This window comes from Monodon monoceros, unplaced genomic scaffold (assembly GCF_005190385.1).
Source record: "Monodon monoceros isolate NGI ecotype Baffin Bay Population unplaced genomic scaffold, NGI_Narwhal_1 Super_Scaffold_7, whole genome shotgun sequence".
In the NCBI taxonomy this organism is placed as follows: domain Eukaryota; kingdom Metazoa; phylum Chordata; class Mammalia; order Artiodactyla; family Monodontidae; genus Monodon; species Monodon monoceros.
Window position 1 is genome coordinate 97194193 of NW_021703784.1, and position 24527 is coordinate 97218719.

General features: G+C 48.2%; 1 protein-coding gene across 1 annotated transcript; it reads right to left on the reverse strand.

The window, feature by feature from the left end:
* Positions 1-5145: 5145 nt before the first annotated feature.
* Positions 5146-15889, reverse strand: PRPF19 (pre-mRNA processing factor 19). Its single transcript, XM_029209562.1, has 16 exons — positions 15679-15889; positions 13912-14061; positions 13652-13728; positions 12567-12708; positions 12410-12483; positions 12188-12250; positions 11259-11300; positions 11057-11131; positions 10665-10740; positions 10463-10572; positions 8865-9020; positions 8558-8627; positions 8236-8321; positions 7750-7920; positions 7498-7603; positions 5146-5576 (listed from the first exon to the last, which is right to left on the reverse strand). Exons 1-16 carry the CDS (start codon positions 15695-15697, stop codon positions 5479-5481), a joined length of 1515 nt encoding a protein of 504 aa, XP_029065395.1. The 5' UTR covers positions 15698-15889; the 3' UTR covers positions 5146-5478.
* Between the last annotated feature and the right edge of the window lie 8638 nt (positions 15890-24527).

The window sequence follows — 24527 nt, forward strand, 5'->3', positions numbered from 1 at the left end:
TCCTAGGAAAAACCCTTGTACCAGAATGTTCACAGAAACACTGTTTATAATCGCAAAAAATTGGAAACCCATATATCCATTACCAACAATAGGACATATAAGTGCAGTGCGGGGTATTCCTATAATGGGATTCTACAGTGAATGAGAATTAAGGGTTAACCTGTCCAAGTTTATCCCTTGCAGGCTGGCCTCCCAGAAAAGGAGGCCTCTTACAAGGCTGCATGGAATCCAGCCACTGCTAAGTGCCTAAGGAGCTGATCAATTCCAAAGCTTGGACCCCAGCCCCCGAATTATGTCAGAGGAGGGGCTGGTGCTTCTCCAACCATGAATGCAATGCAGTGAGTCCTGCTGCCCGCGAGCCACATCAAACAGCTGCAACGGCATCCTTTGGACCCTAGACCCAGGATCCCGTCAAGGGAAAGAGCTGGTACAAACACCCCACCACCCACCCACCACAAAACATGGAGCTGGCAGGTTAGGGTCTGAAGCAAGGTTCTGCTACATCGTACTGTTACTGTCTCCCTTCCCCTGAGGACAACAAAGGAGAAGCTGTGCTTCCCAATCGGGCAGCTCAAAAGCACCTTAGCCCGATGGTGGGAATCGTCCCCCAGAGCGCCCTGCCCAGGATGAATGCGCGTGTGGGACCTGCACATCTGTACGGCCGCCCCCCGTCTCTGATGAATGCTGTTCCAGCAACCTGGGGGGAGTTCTGTTTGGCCATTTGCCTTTGTTGGCACGACAGTGAAGAACTACAGCTATGTGTATCAATACAGCTAAGTCTTAGGAACAATGCTGAGCAAATGAAGTCAAAGAAAGCAAGTTGAATGATTTCATTTATACAAAGTTCAAAGATAAAAAGAAAAAAAAAAGGAAGAAAAATATATAGTGGGCTTCCCTGGTGGCGCAGCGGTTGAGAGTCCGCCTGCCGATGCAGGGGACACGGGTTCGTGCCCCGGTCCGGGAAGATCCCACGTGCCGCGGAGCGGCTGGGCCCGTGAGCCTTGGCCGCTGAGCCTGCGCGTCCGGAGCCTGTGCTCCGCAATGGGAGAGGCCACAGCAGTGAGAGGCCCGCGTACTGCAAAAAAAAAAAAAAAAAAAAAAAAAGAAAGAAAAATATATAGTGACAAAATTATAGAATCAAAGGAATAATCAACCCCTATTTCAGGGTAGCAGTTTCCTCTGCGGGGGGAGAAAGAGGGATGCATTCCTGGAAGGGCACACAGAGGGCCCCCAATGCTGTCTTTCCTAAGCTGAGTGGTGGATACAAGGGTGGTTATTATCCTTTAAACTGAAAAGATATGTTTTAGACACTTCTGAATGAATGTATCAAAATAAAAAACGAAAAAGCTTCTAAAATGTTGGTTAAAGACCTGTTCCAAATTCTGAAAAACTTCAGATGAGATCTTAGACTTCACGCTGCTGGTTTGAAACCAGCCATCTCCCAACCTGCCTTACGACGACCTGCTGGGCGTTATTCCACCATTCCTGCCCTCCACCCTCCACGCTGTCCGTCTTCCCCTTCTGGCTCTCTCCTCCCTCCTCACTTCAGCAAGGCAGTGGGGCTGCCAGAGCCTCTCCTTCCACAAGCCACCCCTACCCTGGGTCCACCTAGTGAATTTTTACTTCTCCAAAATGTGCCTATGTCGCCTCTCCCCAGATTTACCTTTCATAACAGCTGTACCCCGTCCTCTGCATTGGCACCTCTATGAGAACTCTACAGCCCCACGGTTGTATCACCTGTGTGCTCCCACCTCCCTGCCTAATCACGTTCCACTTCGTGTTATCAGAGCCTTATAAACGTAAGACTTATGAAGGAAGAAGGCCATGTCAGCCCTCACCTTTATAACGCAGGTGTGGAGGGTCACGGACCACCAGGACCCCAGCAGTGTCAGTGGATGCCAGTGCAGACAGGAGCAGGGAAAAAGCAGCCAGCTATGGAGTGCTTCCCATGCTCTGCACACAACAGCCCTGTGCAGTTTTACAGGTGCAGAAGCTGAGACACAAACAAATAAGTCATAGAGAGCTGCAGCTCTGGGATTCAAACCTGGCTTCTGACTCCAGAGCCCACGCCTAACCATAGCACTACATCCTGGAACACCGTGGAGCTGCCCGCTCCTGTCTCAGCTGTTGATGGAGCAGTCAGCTGTCTCTGTAGCCAGACAGCTTAAAATCCCAGCTCTACTACTTATGGTTTCCAGTCTGTGGAACCGGGAAAACAGGGCCCAGCCGTGGTGCTGACAGCTCGGTCCTGGGGCCAGTGTTACTGGGGAGACTAGTGTAACTACAGTGCCCCCAGGTGGCTGCCTTGGTCAGTGCTCCAAGGCCAAGCAAGCTTCAACAGTGGACGGGACAAGGGTGGGTCTGGGGACTGGGTCCTCGGGCATAAACGATCCAGGAATGGATCGTCAAAGGGGTCAAGCTCATGTAGGATGCAATAAGTATTAATTACAAAACTTCATGAGCCTAATAAGGGTCCGGAATAGGTAAGCCCTTTAGAATCTACCAACTGAGCCCTACTTCCAAAAGGTTCACCTGCAAGACAGCTGAGCTGAGATCTGGGGAGACGTGGCAGGGATGACAGCTCTCCATTCCATTCTGGCTGAAATAACGAAGTCTGTCATCCATTCCCCCCCACCCCTCCCCACCCCCGCCTTTTGTTTCTGCGGAGAGACAGAGCCTGGGCTCTGGTCTGAGCTCCAGGTTTGAATCTGTCTGCCCCTCAGCAGCGGTGAATTGAATGCCAGCAATGAGTACACGGTCCTGCCCTCGGGAGATTAAAACCTAGTTATGAGACAAATGCATAAACACCTCCAAGGTAACGTGGTTACAACTATGCCAGAGGCATGAACCCGGGCTGAGTGAGGGCACTCGCCTGGCAGGGCAGGGACCCTGGGGAGAGCAAACAGTGTAGCGGTAGAAGTAAAAGTAGCAGCAGCAGCCGTTAAAATGTGTACGGCGTTCATCACGTCCATCACTGCCCTAAGCACTGCTCACACACTAACCTGCTTACGCCTTACAACGTCCCTAATAAGTGCACTATCCCCGTCTTCCAGATGAAGGCACTGAACAGACGGGAGTTAAATCATCTGACCGAGGCCCCTCACGACTAAGCACCAGAGCTGGGATTCAAAACCCAGAGTCTGTCCCCAGAGTCCCAGAGCCTATCTCCCACCCTGGACTGCAAAGGGACATGAAGCCCCGTGGGGGTGCAGGAAGCTGCCCAGTTGCTGGACAGCTAAAGGCAAGGTTGTTGCAAGCATGAAATGAGAAAATGTATGTAGAGTGTCTGGCACACAGCCCTTCTGCCCGTGAGAGTGGAAAGAGGGCAGGAGAGATGAAAGCACTTCAGAGCCTTACGATCCACATACCAGTCCTTCTAGGGCAGTGGTCTGGAACTGACTGGGGGTGGGGGTGGGACTATAGTCCCTCTGAGATATACTCTAAGCCCCGCCCCCAGTGCACATTTGCATGGATACAACACACGCTTCACACAATCTGAGGGTGCCCTTTCCAACCCACAGGCCCCCCAAGAACCTCTGTCCGTATGTCCCGCAGTTTCCAGTTTTCCTGGAAACGAAGGCAAACCTTAAGAATGCATCTTAGTATCTAGCCAGAAACCATTAGATGGTTTGGTGCTGTGCTGGCCCCAGGACACCCCCAGGGTCCTCAGCCACCCCCACCTTGAATGACGCTGCTCCACCACCTGCAAACAACAGCGGACAGCTCTACAGGTCCATCTTTCACTCAGCAGTTCCCTTCTCCTTTTTGGTCCGGCTTCAGAACTACATGTTGGGTCTTTTCTGAAGAACCATACTCTTCAAATCACAAGAAATACCCCAAATTGGCTGAGGATACATAAAATTACTATCGTCACACATCGAGCCACACCTTCAAATTGGTACTACTTTGGTTGGCAAATGTGGGAAAACTTCCAAACACTGCCTTACCACTCCACTCCTGGAAAGTTACCTGTAAGAACTAACCTAAGTTAGCAAAAGGCTGCATACTTGAAGATGCTCACTGCACACTGTTTAAAAACAGCTAAAACTCTGGGATGTTTTCCAAAAGGCGAGTTCCATGGACACCAGGGGTTACACACACATACACAGAGGCTCTCCTTGTCAAGTATTTATGAGGAAACTGGGTCAAAAAGTTAAATGGTTTCTTTGCTGCCGGAGTTTCAAGGGTTTTACTAGCTAAGAGGCATTCTGACCCTCCTAGAAGACACGGCACGCCCGAACCGACGTGGCCACACGGCACGGACCCAGCGAAGCACACGCGGAGGGCTCTGCTGTGTCAACATGGACTGCTATGCTTTGACCCCACCGCCACCCCAAGGGGACACCCCATTTCTTGGCTCCCCTCCCTGGCACGATTCCTTACCTACCATCACTGCCTCCCACTTTCTCACTTCTCTCGCCCCAACGCTCTACTGGGACCGCTCTTCTCAAGGGTACTGATGATATCCCGGGGCCACACCCAGTGGTGCCACACTCCGGCCACACTGGCCTCCTTCCCCTGCTCCACGCACCTTGACCATTCCATTCCAGCCTTAGGACCTCCCCTCAGTCTGCAACACTCCACCTCCCCTTTAGCTCCCGTCAATCAGGCTTCAACTTAAGTGTCATCTGCAAGAGGCCGTCCCTGACCACCCAAAGCAGCCGCACTGACCACCCTCATTTCCCTAATTAAATAGGGCATTCGCTGACCTTTTGCTTATTTACTGTTTGCTGGCTGTCTCCCCGGGACCAGTTCTATTTCAAATCTTCAAACACCAGAGTTACAGAAACCCTTCTGATTCAAGCTAGTCTGGGACAGATGTTCTGTCACCTCGGACTAAACGACTGAGGAATCCCTCCTGGCGTGCCGGCAGCCCCTCAGCCCTTCCCCCTCCCTTCCAGGTTCGCGTGGGAGCCAACCCCACGAGGCAAGTGACATGAGACCCTATGAACACAAAGTCAAGGCCTGCAGGGACGGGAAGAGTCATTCCGGCAAGTGGCTTGTAGGCTTCTTTTTCTTTTTTATTTCTGTTGTGCAATTGAAAAAAAAAAAAAAGAACGATGGGCATCCTGGTGGTCAGAGTCCTACTTGGTGCCCCTCCCCTTGACTTTCCCTGCTACAGACACACAGAGGAAGGTGGCTGTGTTTGGTGTTTTCTTTTTTTAATGAAAACTAGATCGCTGCTTACAAAAACCTGCCTGAGCCCTTGGCCCAGCCCCTTCACAGTTCCCGTGGCTCAGCCTCACCCCGACTCTGCCCCACGGCTGCTCCCAGCGGGCCCGGAGGCTGCACGGATGAGGGTGGTCCATGCCACCGCGGCTCTCAGCCCGCCGCCCGGACCAGAGGGAAATGATGCGAATGTCCCGCCCCATACACCCCCCACCCCCCAGTAGTCTCTTTTCCCCTGTCCCCACCCCCCACCCCTAACGCTACCCCACTACTGAGATGAGGCCCAGCTCCTGTCAGGAGGGCCGGGGCCTACAGGCTGTAGAACTTGAGGCTCCTGTCCATGCCTGTTGAAGCAATGAACTTGGCGTGGTGCCCAAAGGCCACCCCCGTGGTCAGGCCGCTATGCTCTGTGGGGAGAGACAAGAGACAATGGTGAGGAGGCTTTTCTTCCTCGGGGTCTCAGCACTGACCCCTGATAATTCGCTCCCAACCCATCCAGTCCTCCCCCGTCAGTGTTCCTCATCCTGCGGGCCTCTGCCCGTATGGACCTCCCCGTGGCCTGTCAATCCCCGAGGACAGGGCTCTAGTCTGACCCGCACAGCACTGAGCTCCAGGGCCTCACTCGGTGCTGGCCCACGGCAGGCACTCAGGTTTTTGTGGCTGGGCTGAGTGGAACGCCAGTCTCCCCCACCTAAGCTTTTGGAGCAGCTACAATTCGGCTCTGCTCGGCTCGGTTCAAGTCCGAGAACTGACTGGGAGCTAGGCTGGTTGGTATGTATTTAGTTCTGACTCCCTGTGTGTAACTGGAATAGTCTATCAGCTGGTTCTAGCTCATGGGGTTAACTCCAGGAAACTTGGGCCCCTGGCGCAGGGCAGGGCTGGGGCAGGGGCAGAAGAGGCTGGGCAACCCTCCTCGCCGGGCTCGGGCAGCTCATGGGCATCAGTGCAAATTCCTAGGATCACAGCCGGCCCACCAGCTCCCCACTACAAAGCCACCCTGTGCTTCCAGCCCTCCACTCCACCTAACTCTGCTCCAAACCAAAGCACCAGGGCCCAGTGAAGGTTAAAACTCGTGGGCCACACAGTCAGGCCTGGCCACCTCTGGGACACACACACCGAGTAGAATCTGGGGCGGGAGAAGGTGCTTGTGCCCTGCCCACAACCTGCTAATGAGGACAAGAACTTCATCAACAAAGACAACAGCAGCTGCCGTTCACTCAGCTCCTGAGGGTGCAAGAGGCACCCTGTCACCGCGCAGGCGCCTCCACAGCACCAGCTGGCACAATCCGCAGTGTCAAAACGCCACTGAAAGATGGAGAAACTACAGCTCCAAAAGGGCCAGCCACACACCCGAGGCCACACGACTGTGAGGCTGCCAGCCCTGCTATCCGCTGTCTCAGCATTTCATGCTCGTCTTCTCTAGTACTCAGCACCACACTTGAGTCATCACTGGTGAAGTCCCTCTACATCTGCCTCCCCAAGCTGACCAGAAATTCCGTTAGCGCAAACACTGGGTCTGCCTTATTTATTGCTCTAATCCACCGTGGACTAAGACACAATATTGAATGATACAGCAGCACATCCTTCCTACGTGCCAGACACTGTTCTAAACACATACATTTATGTGTATTGCTATTCCGTATTTATACGTTTATACATTATGTACATTTGTATTTTATATGTTTATATATTTATATAAACTCATCTAAATACATGTATGTATATATAAACTCAGCTAAACCTCACAACAACCCCACTGGGTGTGTATAGTCCTCCCTTGGTATCTGAGGGGTGCTGGTTCCAGGAACTCCTGCAGACACCAAAATCCACAGACGCTCAAGCCCTTTATATAAAATGGTGTAGTATTTGCATATAACCTACACACATTCTCCTACATACTTTAAATCATCTCTAAATAATTTATAATTCCTAACACAACATAAATTCTATGTAAATAGCTGTAAATATAAGATAAATGTTCTGTTAACAGCTGCCAGGGTGTGGCCAATTCGAGTTTTGCTCTATTTTCGACCCACAGTTGGCTGAATCTGTGAAGGATCAGCTGTACTATTATCATTCTCCAGAGAGGTTAAGTAACTTACCCAGTGTCACACAGATTCAAGTGGTAGAGCCAGCATTTAAAGCCAAGCAGTCTGACTCTTTGAGTTCACTGTCTTAGCCATTAAACTCTATTGCCTCCGATAGTGATTAAAAGCGGCCTTGGCAAATGCAAGCCTACCCCTAGAAATTCCTAACACAGTGAGATCTTCCCACTTTCCTCTGGGCCAGGGCACCCAGAGACCTCAGCATCCCAGGGCCAGCCTCTACCTGTAAAGTGAAGAATCTCCGTCCACTGTTTGCAGATGTAGATCTGGACATCCGTGCCCCCAAGGGCCAGGTAAGTTCCGCTCTGGTCAAAGATCAGTGACTTTACCTGCCAGAATCAGGAGAGAGGTCACATGAGAGCAGCAACTATGAGCAACTGGGGATAAACAGAGGCAGTTTAGAGTAATTCAGTGAATAACCAACAAATGAGGAGGAGGGGCGACCAAGAGAGCTGGGGGGAGGGAGGGGGCGCACCTCAAAGTTGTTGTCCAGCTGCAGCGTCTTGAAGTTCTTCAGTTTGCGCAGATCCCAGAGCTTGACAGCGGAGTCGTCAGCCGCCGTAGCCAGGTAGTAGCCGTTCTCGGAGAAGGCGATGCTGGTGATGGGGCCCGAGTGGCCAGGGAAGTTGGCCACGTTGGTGCGCTCCTACAGTTGGGGGGTAGGGAGTACAATGTCACCCACTGGTCAGGGGGAGAAAATGGAGCTCATCCAAGTCCTACTTCTGAGATGTCCTCTTCCGTCCTTCAGGGAGGACAACCAGCAGGAATAGCAGGGGTGGTGCCCAGCCTGGGGCCCCAGACCACACCTACTGTGTCACACACACACACACACACACACACACACAGAGCCACTGTCCACTCCTGGGACACCCCTGGGGCCAGGTGCCATAAACACTTCATCACACTGCACAGTTCCAAGAGCTCCAGCCCTGGGCCGCAGATGGAGGTCACCACGTCCTACCTTCAAGTCCCAGATCTTGATCTGAGAGTCCATGGTTCCTGTCCCGAAAATGAGTCCGTCAGGGTGGAACTGCGCACAGGTGAGGGCTGCGGAGAGGGGAGACGGCCGTGCGTCAGAGCGCACCAGGGGAGGCTAAGACTAAGCGCAGCCAAGGCAGGCTCCTCACTCTTCCCACTGCTCACCGGGCTGGCACCACACCTGCCACTCAGCAGGTACTGGTGGTTAAGTGTGTTTTTAGAACAAATGGGCAAATGACTAAATAAAACATTAAAATACACAAAACATAGCAAATGAAGAGCCCAGCACTTCTGAGGCAACTTACAGCAGCCAGAAGTTTCATCGGTCACCTTGGTGAGCACACGTCCTGTCTGGATGTCAGAGAAGGCCCAGTACTGAAAACACAGAGACAACGGAGCCAGTAAGACAGTGGGTCCCCAGGTTCTGGTGGTCCCTCAGGAAGGCAAAGACTCTAGGCCGGCAGACCCTGGCAAGGCCAGCCCCTCTTGGTAGAGGGAACATTCTCCTTGGGGTTCTGCAGAACCGGCTGTGGTCGGTAAGATGTTCCCTCCTCCCAGGATATCGGAGTTTGGGGACCAGGAGCCTATTTGGGTCCCTGGCTGGGACCACACCTGGTCATCAGAGGAGCTCAGGAGATAGTCACCAGTGGCGTGGAGGCTGAGGCCTGTCACAGCACTCTCATGGGCCCGAACAACCTGTACACAAGAGGCGTTCGGAACAGACCAAATCCTGATAGTGGCATCTGGGGAGGCAGAAAACACCAGCTCCTAAAAGGAACGCAAGGAGACAGATGATCAGAGACAGAGAAGAGATGGACCACAACCATCTTACAAAAGAGGGCTGGGGGGCTTCCCTGGTGGCGCAGTGGTTGAGAGTCCGCCTGCCGATGCATGGGACGCGGGTTCGTGCCCCAGTCCGGGAGGATCCCACATGCCGCGGAGCGGCTGGGCCCGTGAGCCATGGCCGCTGAGCCTGCGCGTCCGGCGCCTGTGCTCCGCAACGGGAGAGGCCACGGCAGTGAGAGGCCCGCGAAGAGGGCTGGGGACAGCCACAGCCCTGCCCTGCCTGGAACCACCCATCCACCCCTACGATGCCTAAGAGGGCCCCAGGGTAAACGCTATTAGAATGGGAAATTAAGCAGCCTTTGGCCAACGGCAGGAGGCCCCGCCATCTAGTGGTAAAAAGGATAACTGCACCAGAGGGAAATTTCCCACAACCCTTTTCCAGGACCAGAGAGAAATGTGGCTAGTGCAATTGAGAAACTGAATTTTAAATTTCAGTTTACTTAAATAGTCTGGGGTGGCACAGGTCTGAACAGTACCAGGCCCGGAAGGGGCTGCAAGGGCATGTTCCAGTGCATCCCACACTTAAGGATTCCGGGGGCAAGTTAATTCCCAGAAAAACTTACGTGGTGTCACCAACCAATTATTTTGGTTAGTTAGGATGTTAAAAACTATAAGGTAAAATCAACTACCATCTTCCATCAATGCACTTGCACGAGAGAAATAACATTAACTTGCAGTAAGCAGGAAAACAGCGCTTCAATTGGAACGTATCTAGTTTAGTGAAAAGCTCACCATGTTATTTTTCTATTTCTAATTTCCTTAAAGGTACAGAGAAAAGACTCTGGGAAGAGCTGATCCATCCAGCCACTTGTTCTACAGTCCCAAACTGTCCTAGACGTAAAAACTCAAATCCCATAATGTCATTAATCTGGTCAAATGAGCTGCTTACCCTCTAAACCAGCAGCTCTCCATCTGTTTTAACCCACACCCCTTGCAGCGGTTAACGTCAAGTTTTCACCCTCAGCCTGGAGGACCCTAGGAATACAGACCCATCTGTCCTCCTCAGATACATGAGGCAAGATTCTGTTGAGCTTTATTTACTACAGTCTGTGTTATAAACACTGTAGGGTTTTTTCCCTTTTCCTAACATAAAACATTTCAACGAATATGCTTTTCAAACTATACAATTCCTTTCTCCCCCCCACGGTTTGAAGGCCACGCTTCAGGAGCTCTGACGCAGAGCAGAGGGCAACCCCACGACCCCAAGCCCAGCCCCTAAATGCCAGAGCTGGAGAGTCGGCACTCCTTCTCAGGCCCGTTTCACTTCACCAAGGAGGTAACGGGGTGGGAGTCTGGTCCTGGGCCCCTAAACCACCGAAACAGGGCTCAGGAATGAGGGCTGAGGGTGCTAGGAGAGCCCTTACCTGGGAAGGGTGAAAGACCACGCTGGTGACTTTCTTGGTATGGCCTTTGAGAGTGGCCAGGATTTGCTCAGAACTCTTGTCGAAGACGACGACATTTTTATCTGCCCCACCTGAGGAGGACCAAAATGAGATCCAAAAATGCGTCAGCCCACCCAAGTCCCTCTGCTGAAGAAGGTACTTTTGTCCCCAGGCCCGCTCTCACCAGTGAGGATCTTGTTGGTGTCGGAGGGGCAGAGGTCCAGGGCAAGGATCCCAGGAATGCTAGCACTGTGCAAACCCTGTGCAGAGAGAGCCACATCAAACCCAGTCACGGCCGAATCAAGGCAGGCCACAAAGCCGCCCAACTGCCCCGGCCTCGGCCCCCAGGAACATAAGTGACTCCTGTTCCTCATCCACTGCACTTGGACTTCTGCCTGGATGCAGTCAGTCCCTCATTGGCTACTGGGAAAGCCAGAGCTGGGCAGGAAGAGAAGCCTGACAACTCAGCGGCCAAGACTAGAAATGGGGCAGGGCCAGAGGCCATGCTGACCTGCCCCACCCCAGAAACAGCCTGGGAGGGCCGTGTCTCCAAGTCTGCAGGACTCCGCCACTCACCACGTGGGATGCCACCTGCCGGTATTTGCTGAGCTCTTCCGGCTTCACCAGCTCCTCAGGCACAGTCTTCCCTCTCTGAGAGAAAGAAAAAGCCCCCCAAGAAAAGAGGCAGTGAGTGCAGGACTCGGCCATCCCCCCTCCTCCTAAGGGGCCAGCCACGTCCTCCAGGCCAGCTCCCGCCCCTGGCCCTGGGAGGACTCACCTTCTTCCGCTCTGTGGTTAGCACAGTGGCCTTGTCTTGAAGCTGGGGAAGAGAGAGGGGAATAGGCTCAACGTGAGACAAATTATTTTGCCAGGAAAACAACACGGTGAATGCTGGTCACATCTACGCTTCACGAGCATCACCAAGAACTCATCACCTGCCAAGCTCTGTGCTAAAGGCTTCTGCGCATGATCTCTGTTTACTTTCATTCCAACCTTATGAAGTGGGTGCTGATGACCCTATTTCACAGAGTAGGAAACTGAGCCTCAGAGAAGTGAAGTCACTTGCCCAAGGCCACAGAGGCAATAAATGGCACGGTTCCCAGACCACGCCTGCGCCACTAAGATGAGAGCTGAGATGCATGCTGACAACCTGAACGGCTTGGAAAAGACACACACTATCAACTCGTACTAAGGAGGATCCCCTGAGTATAACAGAGCACTGGACTTGGACTCAGGGGCCAGCTCTGCCTCTTGTGAGCTGTGCCTTTGAATCTGAACCTCACATTCTTTACAGATTCTTCATTTGTAAAATGAAAGTGATCACTCCTGTCCTGTCTCCCTCAAAAGGAAAAAAATGAAAACGTGTAACAAGATGTTTTAGTATCTGCAAAGAACCCTAATGAGAGCAACAAACGGTACTTAACAGTAATCAAAACCTTTAAAATGCCCACAAGTCTATAAAGCAGGTACCAATATCCTCACTTTAGAAGGCAAATTAGACACAGGACTGGTTAAGTCAGCCCAGGGTCATAAAGCTTATAACTGGTGACATCAAAACACAAAGCCAGGCAGCCTAGTCGGAGTCTGTGCTCTGTACCACTCGACTTCATCTCCAAATGGATGGGATTTTTATTCATATTGGACTCCAGGCAGACAGTGAAAAGGGAGGACCCATCAGCCTTCCCAACAAGTGAGAGCACGACATACCTTCTGAATAATCTCGGGGGTCATTCCCACCAGCTCGCCCAAATCCATCGGCTCGCCTGCACCCTGAAGAGCAGAAAGGTGAAGGTGAGAGGAGCGCAGAAATGCCAGAGAGCCTTGCAGAGGAGGGCTGTGTGAGCCACCACGCGCGTGTGCGCATACACACACACACACACACACACACACGTGCGCGCGGGCTGCTGGTGAGGCTGGGGGGACACTCACCACAACACTCGGCTGGGAGCTCGGCACAGCCTGGGGCACGATGAGACCAGCCTGCGGTTTCAGGGTAGCCAGAGCTGGGAGAGAAGACAATGTCAGAAACGGGCTATTATAAAACAGGCCCAGCCCAGAGTGGGGCATGGCAGGCGAGAGGCTCTACCTTCTCGGGCAGCAGTGACTTCCTTGGTGAGACGGGCGATGACACGGCAGGCGGCATCGTGCTGGTACAGAGCGTGGGACAGCTCTTGGCGGGTGGTCTGCAGCTGCTGGCGCAGGGTGAAGCTGTGGAGCATGACTGCGTCCTGGGAGAGGGAGATGCCACTGAGGGGGCGGGAAGGCGCAAGGAGCACCCAGCAGAAGAGTCAGCCCTTGATAAGAAGACTAGACCAGTACTGGTGACCCGAGCAAGATCTGAGTGACTCTGAACGCTTTGGGAGATGCCCCCGAGCTCCTACGCACGCCAAACCCTGGGCACACAGACAGGAGTGGGAGCCAACTCTTTCCCATCCCCATCTTCTCTAATTTATCGGCACATCTCAGATGTCGTGCCGTCACCTTGTCAAAGGAAATAAAAATGCTACAGCTGCTATTTATTGATTGCCCTCACTGTGTCAGGCACTACGCCAGACAATCCTCAAGATGTAGTCGTTCATTCACATTTTGGAGCACCTACTATGTACCTGGCGCTGCTCTCAGTGCTGGGGCTCTATTGATGAGTAAAATAAGCCTCTGACATCATGAAGTTTATACTCTAATCTTATTCTAATTCTCCCAAAACCCTGAGAGACGGGCACTAATCCATGTCATACAGTCAGGAAAAGCAGGACTTGGATACGAGCAACTTGCCCAGGGACAAGGCAAGTGGGCAATGGAACAAGCGTGGAGCCCAGATCTGTGTGAGGTCAAGAAGCAGGCTCCTCTTCTGCTCTCACCCTCCCCTCAAAAGAGAAAGTAATGCTCCATCCCTCCCACCCCCACGTCCTAATCCAGTGATTTTTGCGGTATGCGGGCCTCTCACTGTTATGGCCTCTCCTGTTGCGGAGCACAGGCTCCGGACGCGCAGGCTCAGCAGCCATGGCTCACGGGCCCGGCCGCTCCGCGGCACGTGGGATCCTCCCGGACCGGGCCACGAACCCGTGTCCCCTGCATCGGCAGGCGGACTCTCAACCACTGCGCCACCAGGGAAGCCCCAGTGATCCCTTCTTTTCAAGTGGGTAAGATACCAGTTCTTTTCCAGGGCCTTACCCATTCGTCCTGCAAGGCTTTCAGAATGGCTGGTATGCTGGTGGCTGAGGGAGGCTTGGGCCGGATTGGGTGAGCAACTGCCAAGAGAGGGAAGGTGTATGTGAAAACCCATAACCCAGGGTGCTCTACCCCTCCCCCGCTCTTTCCCCTTCAGCCTGCACTAACAGACCACCGTCCCCTCCCTGAGTGCGCAGGCACCCCCTCCCACCCTCCCAGGCTCTGGGCTAGGACGGCCCTGGACTGAGGCAGCCAGCAGGCACCTTTGATATCAATGAGCTGCTCCTCGGACAGAGGCTGGTTGTTGATGGGATCCGTGCCATTCTCTGCAATATACTTCTCAATGAGCCGCCGCTCGTAGACGTGATTAGAGACAGGGGACACACACGGGTGCTCTGGTACTTCATTGGAGACTGCGGAGAAAAGGCAGGCAGTGAGCCTGGGGTGGTGAAAGGGCCACAGGGATGCTCCACCTACTGCTGGCCGCCACAAGACCACACGTCCCTGCACTCCGCTAATAGGAATCAAGACGTGACACCAAGCCAGTTTCGGACTGTACCCACAACATTTTCCAGCCACCTAACCAGCTTCTCCATCAGTCTCCTGACAGGCAGATAGATAGTCAATAAATAATTATTACAGGACTACTAAAGCCAGGCACCTAGAGAGCAGTCAATAGTCCCCGCCCATCTCATTTTTGAACAAAGATGCTTAGGCACCCATTATACCGCAGGACAGAGAGATACACACGAAGCCATTCAAATCTCAAACTAGAGCCTAGATGGATTCTCAAACAAAGAAATTACAAAGCGATGTACCAAGTGCTATGATAACAAAAAGCATTTACATGGTGTTTACTAGGTGCCAAGGGCGACTGTAAACATTCTCCACCGATTAACTCCTCCTCACAACAACCCCCAACAGAGCTATCATTTACACCCCTTGAGGATAGGGGTTATAGCTGGTCTCTGCCTTCCAGAACAATGCACATGCCCAGCGGGCACTCAGTAAACATCTAACCGATGAGCAAATGACAGGAAGGATGGAGCTGGGAAAAACAGAAAAGAGCTTTCTCAAGGTTCAAACAATGAATGTGAAAACACTTTGCACACCGTCATTTCTTTAAGGCGTAAGGTTCCTTTTTCTAGTCACATTTCCTTTCGCTCCTTCTTCCCTTTGTATTGGATTTATGGAGAGGTTCTGAGAAGAGTAAAGGGCTTGAGAGTTAGGAAGCCAAGAGAGAAAAAAATGAGAAACTAATGCCCGGATGAACAATGAGAATGCAAAACATCCGCACGCCTCAAAAAAACACCTAAAGGAAAGACAGGACAAGGCATTTGAAAAGAGCATGGATTCAGGGCCAGAGAGCCTGGCTCCATCATGCAGCTCTGCCACTTACTAGCTGTACTGTTCTACAAAAGCCACATTCTCCTTGAGCCTTACATCCTTATCTGTAAAGCCAGATGTTTATTTCTGCTTTGGAGAATTCTTATGAGGATATAACGAGATCACAGTCTTGCAGGTGCGCCGTAAACCAACAGAGACCTGGCTTCCAGCCCTGTCACTGCCTCTAACCTACTGTGCAACTTCTGCAAATTGCAGAAGTTCTGCCTACCCAAGCGAGGCGCCTCAGACAACAACCAGTGACAAGGCCTTCATTTTGCAGATGGGGAAACTGAGGCCCGCATCCCTGCGCCAGCGGAGGCGGATCCTGCACAAGCCCTAGGGTTTCCTGTTTCCCCTGCACCTGCTCCCCTCTATCCAGGCCTCAGTTCCACTGCGCAAACGAGATGGGTGGCCTCAGTGCTGCCTGCGACAATACGCTTGAGGCGTTATGTAAACTGTGAAGCGCAGCACAAATGCACCTCACACTTAAGAAGGAGGACCCCCGGGCTGACAGGCCGCCGCCCTGTCTCCCGGGAGCCCCATTTTCACCTCCGCCCCAACCCCGGCGTCGCAGCGGCCCGCATATCCTCCCGCTCGGCTCTCCGGCCTCCTGCGACCCGAGATCGGCCGCAGCCGATACTCACTAGAGCAGATCAGGGACATGGCGCCGTCGCTGCGTTCCAAGGCTCTTCACACCGGGCTCCGGGATCAGCTTCCGAGCCTCCGCGGGCCACTTCCGGTTCCCCGCTGCTTCCGGCACAGCCCCGCCAAGCGACGCTCGCTTAGGGCTTCACGTGGGACCGCGGCCGGTCGCGCGCCTCAGCCTCGGGCACTTAACGGAAGCTGCCCTTTCCCAGAATGCAATCGGGCAGGAAAGGGCGCGCCAGGAACTACTCGGCTATTTCCGGGCCCTCTCGGCTCGTTCCGTAAAGCGCTCCCAGGGGCTAGGAAAGGAGATCCGAAACTACATTTCCCATGATGCAGTGGGACTTTAAAGCCAATCAATTCAGCGACACCCTTTTGAGACCGGAGCTGACGGGGACCGTGAGACCGTAGTCTTGCAAAATTCGGTGTATGCGAGAATTTCTTAACGAACTTCTTAAAATGCATCTTCCTGGGGTCTACTTTAGAGAGTAGGCGTTGTCAGTGCGTGCCCCACTTGATTCTCGGGCAAGTGTTTCTCGGAATACGCTTTGAAAGACCCAGTGAAGTAGGCGCAGGTGTAGATGGGTAGAGAAAGTAACACTGGCCAAGAAACTGTTCTGGTCTTGCCTCTACTACCAATTTGCTGTGTGATTTTGGGCAAGTCCTCACCTTCTGCTCATCCACACTGGCCTTTTAAGTCCTCAAACTTACCCACTCTGGCTGGTTCCAGTTATGTTTGCCCAGGACACTTTCCTCAACTCCCTCTCTTCTTTCCCTCTCCTCCCGCTCCAAAGTAAACTCAATCACACCTTAAATGGTACTTCCTCTGGAGCGTCTTTCTTGACCCCTGACTGAATTTTAGTCACGGTGCCCTGTAATTCTCCCCTGAGCCGCTCTGGATAACTATAATCATTTAATTATTTAATTATGTACAAGTATCTGTTTGCTGTCTGGGTTCTCCGCTAGGCCATAAAGTCCGTGATGGCAGAAACCATGATTGTTCCGATCACTGTTGTTTCTCAGAGTCTAACACGGTGCCCAACACAGAGCAGGAACGTTATAACTATTGTTGGTTGAATAACAGGCTGCGTGACAGGCCAGGCATCTTAAGTACTTGGATGTGGTAGGAAATAAAATGGATCCGTTTAGAGGGGACCTTGAACCTGAGGTGGTTAGGCTTGATTGGGTTCACAGCCGGACAGCAGATCAGCTATGGAGTGATAACCACATTTCCAGAAGATTCCTCTGGAAGACATTAACTGGATGGGTTGGAGGGGGAGAGAGAAAGACCCAATAATTCATTTGTTGGACAAATCTATTGAGTATCCACTATGTGCTAGTCAGGCTCTGTACTTGATACTGGGGATAGCACTCTGAGCAAAACCAGAGGTGTCCCTGTGCTGGGGAGCTTATGGCTGTGACAGAAGATGGAGGAAATGGGGAGTCATTTCAAAGCTTCTGAGTTTCAAAACAAGCCCCTCAGGGAATAGAAAGGATTCGGGGCAATTGATTTTGGAGTAACTATTACAGGTGAGAACATGATCTCAGGTTCCTCCCCACTGCCCCCAGTCTCAATCTCCCCACAAAGGAGATAAAGATTACCTAAGGCTGGGAAGGAAAGAGGTGGGGGAATGGGATATATGCATAGCTGTCAGTGGGTTCTTGAGACTGGAACTCTATGCCCTGCTCCCCCAGGCCAAGGCTGCTGCTCCTTGGGAAGCAAAGGTACACATTGGTCAATAACCCAGAAGCTCCATTTCTCAGGAAGATTTAGTTGCAACCTGTGTGGACAACTGACAGAGGATTAACCAGGACAATGCAGCTCAAACAACTAAGAGGATTAGGTGAATTCTTCCCCTCCACCCTTTGGCCCTATGTTAATTTTCCAAAAGGTGTGTACAACCTGTAAAACAAGGGTGGGAAGAACCCTGAACTGTCTAAGAGTGTTCCTACCACTCAGATGGAAAAGAGAGTTGAAAAGAAATTAACTTGTCATAAGAAAAAAAAAAAGTTATATTTCCTGCACAGGAAAATCCAAGTGACATGAGATTGGTAGTCCTACAAATCAAAAACGATCTCACAAGCAAATGTGAAGTTGCAACTGTGAGAAAGGCTGGAAGGTGTTGCCCAGGATGCTACCAGAGCCTGTTCTGGAAGAAAGAGACCCTTAGCCAAGGCAGGAAGTGATGAAGGTCCAGAGGAAGATGGATGTGTCTGAGAAACATCTGAAGGAAAGAAACAATCTGACATGGGGACAGACTGATTGCTACTCATGTGTAGTCTGTGTGCAACAAAGAATGTCACTTATCATCCAGTCCTATAAGGATTAAATCATTAGCCACTATAATCACAGCCCTACAGTACACCCTGAAAGGAATTCAGGACAAAGAACAGGATGAGGCACGCTGTGCTTTGGAAAAATGCACAAAACAGGCCCTTAGATGTAACAGGAGAATTTTTATGACCCCAATTCTTGCATCTTCCTACACTTTAGAAAAGCACTAAAATCGTGAACTGAAACGGACTTCCCTGGTGGTCCAGTGGTTAAGACTCCACGCTCCCAATGCAGGGGGCCTGGGTTCAATCCCTGGTCGGGGAACTAGATCCCTCATGCCGCAACTAAAGATCCCGCATGCCACAACAAAGATCCTGCACACGGCATCCCCTGTGCTGCAACTAAGACCCAGTGCAGCCAAATTAATTAATTAATTAATTAAAATGAAATCCCAAACATTAAAAAAAAAAAAATCATGAACAGAGATATCTGTTCCTCGTGACTGGCAGTAACCTTCTACTGAGATGTTGGATTGTACGTACTCCTTGGCCAAAATCACACATATACTGGCCTCTCTTCCTACCTCTTTGGAGCAGTTCCTCAGAGCTATTGGAGAGGCTGTCTCCCGGGCTCTAGTCCTCAGTAAGACAATGCATAATACTCAACTCACAGCTCTTATGTTGTGCACTTTTTTGTCAGTTGAGTTTTGGTGACCATGAGGTGAGAAACCCAGAGCAGACTTCTCTCCTTTGTGTAAACTCTAGGATCCAGACCCTTGGTACCAGCAAGGGCCCCTTGCGCCCGTCCGCCTCCTTGGTGTGTCCAGATGAATTTATCTGAGTCTCTCCTAAGCTCAGATCTCTCATCTTGGTTGACAATCCTGAGTTTAATTCAGAGGTTGTTAAACTTGGTATGAGGAGCGGGTTATCCTTCAACTTAGGTTCAAGAAGAGGTGCCTTATTCCCCAGTTGAGAGACACTGGGAAGATTTTGCTCAGTTGCTGAAAGACACTGACTGAGGAGTCTTTCAGTGTGATTGGACTGGGTGACTGGGTGGGAGGCTGACCTGATGTCTTTCCTCAAATCAGCTTCATAAACTTTAACAGGGTTTGTCAGAATAGAAGTGAAGATAGCATATGAGAGCTTTCAGCTCCAAAGATAAGAGACATAGCTCTGCCCAGTTGGTTTCAGCTTTCTCAGGCAACTGAGAAATTTATGGGAGAGGGGGAGGTGAGTCCTCATACTGTACTGCAGCCCCATAGGGAAACCCACTCATTAATTTATGTTATTTTTTTTTCTTATAGGTTTTTGGGGTCTTTTTTGTTCTCTGTTGTTCTTGTTGTTTTTATTTTTTTTCTAATTTTGGCCGCACTTTCTAGCATGCGGGATCTTAGTTCCTTGACCAGGGATCGAACCCGTGGCCCCTTCAGTGGAAGCACGGAGTCTTAACCACTGGACCGCCAGGGAAGTCTCCCACTCATTAATTTAAAAAGTCACTCATCCAGGGATGCACACATAAGGATTGGCCATCCGGTGCTCTGAGCACCTGCGGGGGATTTAGATTGCTAGAAGGAGAAACCGAGACAGGTAAAAGAGCTGAAATGACCCTAAGGTGACACCTTAGAGGAATTAAGCTTACAAACAGCACCTGGGCCCACCATACAGTTTTCAGTAGTAATTTTATCCTGACAAACCAACTTTACAAAGTGGGATAGAGTTGCCCAAAAGAAGAAAAGAGGAGCATCAAACAGCCAACCTCCAACTAACACCCCAGTCAGGTTCATGTATTCACAGAACTTACACTTTTGCAAGTACTTACTTAATTGGGACCTAAAGGAAATCCCACCCTGAAATGGCCAAGATGGGGCTCTTTTAACATTCCAAAACTGGTTTTTGCATTGTTAGAGAAATCGGTTTGATAAAACATCTTTTCAAAATTCTGAACCTAACGGAACAAAAGTCCTTCTAGGAGGAGCTTGCATTTCTCTCCCTGTGCCTTTGAGATGTAAATGTTCTACCAGGGCTCTCAGGAACTCTCACCTATCTAGACCATCTCCAATTCCTGAGACTGGAGACGAAAAAATGGAAAAGAGGCCTTTTTAAACTCAAGCAAGTAAACAACTTATTCTCTTATATAAACAAATGAGTTTTATATTGTAATATCCAATTCATGACTAAATTTTAAGTGAAGCTTTGAGATCTCTGGTTGTGTTGTCTACATGTTTGTGTGTATGTTATAGATATGATATGTTTCTACCTGCAGGTGATATTGCCAACATTAATTTGTAAATGAGTTCTATTTAATTGGCTTAAGTGAAATTAAGCACTTATATAAATTCTCAGAAATATAAATAAACTAACCCAAATGGATTTCAGGTTCATATGATCTGGGAAATATTCAGTATTAAATTAATATTTGGTATTAAGTTAGTTTAAGTTTGTTGGTTTAATTAATACTGGTAACTTGGTAACTTGAGATGTCTTTAAAGTAATCAGCATTAAGTGTAATATTTTTATTGTAGGTAGGTTTACTAAAAGTCAAATAAGATCTTATTATCTCTATTACAAAATTTGTCAGCAAGAAAAATAACTTGCCGTAGTAAGATTTTTACAAGTCAATTAAATGTAAATGAGGTAAGAGTTTTTAGATGAACTCTTTAGGAAAAATTACGTTTTATCGTATGTCTTCTTAAAAATAGTTTCTCCAGGTTTTTGGTAACTTGAAACTTTAGAGTTTTGCTAAGTTAAGTTAAAGTTTATTGAATATCTAGAAGTTTATTGACTATCTAGATCCTTTACAAATAAAATAAGATACTGAAACAGTAACATAGGCTTCCCTCTACAGAGAAACTAATAATATTTAGAACTATTAATTGAGACTTTTTTTAATAAGAAAGCACATGTTTTTAGAAATTATAAATAGAGTTAATAAGTTTGCCATTCTACAGAGTGCTAATTAAGAGACAGTTCATAATTGCTTACCTCTTAGCTTTTACTAGAAATTAAGGTTTTTAAAGGTTAAAGAACGTAATTAAAATATATAATTAAAACTTCCAAAAATTAATAAGGAAAATATATTTGTGTGCAAAGGAAAAAGAAGGTTTAGGGAATGGAAATGAATTTTGTTAAGGGAAAAGGAAGTAATTTTGTCCTAAAAAGAAGTTAGAGAGAGAGAGAGAGAGAGAGAGAGAGAAAGGTAAAGCATAGGACAAAATCTGAAGGTATAAAAGAAAGTTATAGAAGGTTATCTAGGAAAAGAGTTTTGTATGTGATAAGGACTGGTGAAGACTGGAATGAATTTAATTGGTTGAATGAGTTTTAATATTAAAAATAAGCTGGTACAAAATTAGAATTTGGTTTTCTCTCTCTGTTAAGAGGGGCAAAGTTTTCTTGGAATATTGATCTGCTTTCGATAGCAGAATGTAAAGTTTCTCTACCTTTTAAACAATCTGTTGCAACTTTTTGTATTTGCCTTTGAAATCTTCTATTGTCACTTGATTAAGTGAATAAATATTGTTTCACAGTGACCGATGATCTTATTTGACCAAGTGTTTTGAAATCTTTTGATATCTTTGACAAACTTCCGTGCGTGCATCATGCGGGATGTTACCAGGGAACTCCCAAAGTTCTTTTGACTTCTAGCTAACTTTGGGATACATCAGAGAATACTAAAACATCTCAAAGAAAGATATTAAACTAACATCTAACATACTATTTCGTATGCTTTGTTTTTTTAAATTTAATTTAATTTTTATACAGCAGGTTCTTATTAGTTATCTATTTTATACATATTAGTGTATATATGTCAATCCCAACTATTTGGTATGTTAAATTACAGGGGAAGCATTGTCAACCTTCTTAGGTTATAGTTTATGGGTAATTGTTATTAACATAAATGTTCTAGAAATTATATGAAATTTCTAAAATTTGAATGTAGATATAATGTTACATTATAACATTAATAATTTTATCAGTCATAATATGTTATCAGTCATAATTCTCGTTATTATTTCAATATTCTATGTCACAAAAATAACTAAATTTCTCTGACAATTGCATCGTAATCAGGTCTTTAACTATGCCTTTTAAAGTCTCTTGTCATTTATAGATAATTACTGTTTTGCTCTGATGCTTTTGCAAAAATGCTTCATTTTCAAGAAGATTCATAGAAAGGACTTTCTGATAAGTACAGGGTTCTGATAACTTTCAGATTATACTGCTGAATTGGGTAAGAAAGTAAAGAATTCGAATGGAAAACCTCATGGCTTCATAAAACTATGAAGTATCAAGATCAACAAGTGTGACTTTTTGTCTGAAATATTATTGACTTTTAATCTTTGTTTTCCAGATATACGCAAACCTTTCCCCTTAAGCTGTGACTTACAGCAATTTGGTAAATTATACCTTTGTAAGCAGAACTGAAACATTTATCTTTTCTCTCTACCTGATCCCTCCAGAATTTGGAAACTCTTAGTATTCTTATTTTCATGGCAATATGGTTATTTGCATAAGTTCAATAAGAATCTACTCTCCTTATAACAGCACACAATTGGAAACATTCATTATACTATCAAGGCTTTGATTGGAATGTCATAATAGAGAGAGATGTGCATAGGCTCAGATATGACCAGACAGTTTTAAGGAACTAAGATTGACTTTATGGAGCCATAAATCCCTTGAAAAAACAGTCTGGTATCTTGTATACAGGGTCCCCAACAGCCTTATCAGGTGAATAAAGAAAGCCACTTCCTGGCAGATGCAAGGACCTCAAGATATTTTGTACCTCAAGAAGAAAGAGATTCACCCAAATTTATAGGTATTCCAAACAGAATCTGATGGCAAGTCCTTGGCATGTCTTTCCTGGCCTTGAGAGGACTTTTAAAGTTCAAATCTGAGATTCCTTATGAAAAGTTCCAACAAAGCCAATTTAAAAGAGCATATATGATCAATTATACTTATGTAAATAATCAGGCCAAGTTTATTGAAACCAGACTCATTTTGCAAGCAAATTAGTCTTAATTTGGCTATATTTGGTAGAGATGAAGGTGGTTTTGGAGATAAGAATTATGTTTCAGTAATACCTTTGTGGATATTAAGTTCTAGTGCTGTTAGTGGTCTTTGAGTTTCGGTATTTACTGCCGAAGACTCACTTCCTAGATGGCTCCTTTTTACTAAGTTGCATTATTGTAAGGTTTAATTGAACTTTTAAAAGGTTGCATGACCTGCAACCAGGAGATTGTGCATACTGGAAAAGACATCATTTAAAGAATTCTCTCCAACCTAGATGAAAGGATCCTTATCAGGTACTCTTAACTAGCTCATGTGCAGTGAAACTGAAGGGAATTGACTCTTGGATTCATTATCTCCCACTTTAAAAAAGGCCTCTGGGGGGCTTCCCTGGTGGCGCAGTGGTTGAGGGTCCGCCTGCCGATGCAGGGGACACGGGTTCGTGCCCCGGTCCGGGAAGATCCCACATGCCGCGGAGTGGCTGGGCCCGTGAGCCATGGCCGCTGAGCCTGTGCGTCCGGAGCCTGTGCTCCACAATGGGAGAGGCCACAACGGTGAGAGGCCCGCGTACCAGAAAAAAAAAAAAAAAAAGGGCCTCTGTACCAGACTGGTCTATAGAGAGGACTGCTGACCTCAACATCAACTTAAAACGACACTCAGAGGAGAAACTACACCCGCACCAGGAAAAAAAGACAACACCAGAAGTAGACAGCTATTCCAAGATGCTGGGCCTGATCAATTACAATGTTTTCTTGGTTTCTACAACCAGTACATAACTCCTATGCAGAGTTTAAAAATCAATCCAGTTGTTGGGTTTATGGTCAATTACCTGTGTCCAGTACTTCTGGTTTACCTTGGTGGATTTCTCCACTCCAAGGCTCTGATTGAATGGCCCTTAGGAAATTTTTTCTAGAAGAAAGAAGTTATAGTTCCGTTCAGGCCACTATTGATATTACTAGATGAGACCCCCTCACTTGGCCAATCAATCATACCTGCTCTGACCCTGGCCATCAAATACAAATTTTTTTTAAAGGTTACTCACTCAAGCTCAATTGGAACAATGAGCTAAATTTCAGTCAAAAACCATAACCTCCTGCTTATTGGGAGAGACTGTCCCTCAATTATGGGATGGATTTTTATGGTTAACACCAGGCTACAGTCGTTTAAGTTTAAAAGCCCCCTTATGTTGGGAACAATTAAATTATACTAAGGATAATAAGATTAATAACATTGGGAAATTGGGCTGAGTACCTTATGAACAATGCCAATTTATCATTACCCTTAAATATAGTGACTGGTATGGAACAGACTGGGTCAGATGACCAGGGGCTGCACCTAATGAAAGCTCTTAGTTTAAATTCCTACTTCAGACTTTATTAATGCTGCTAGCTATACTACTTGTACTCTGCTTATTCTACAAGATTGTTATTTCTTGTATTACCCAATGTGTAATTGAGCCTCCAACAAAAATAATGATGACTAAGCAGCTTGAAACAGTTGACCAAATATATAGTTGTATAAAAAATTTAAATGATGGTAACAGTGTAACTCTAGATATGGGAAGAAG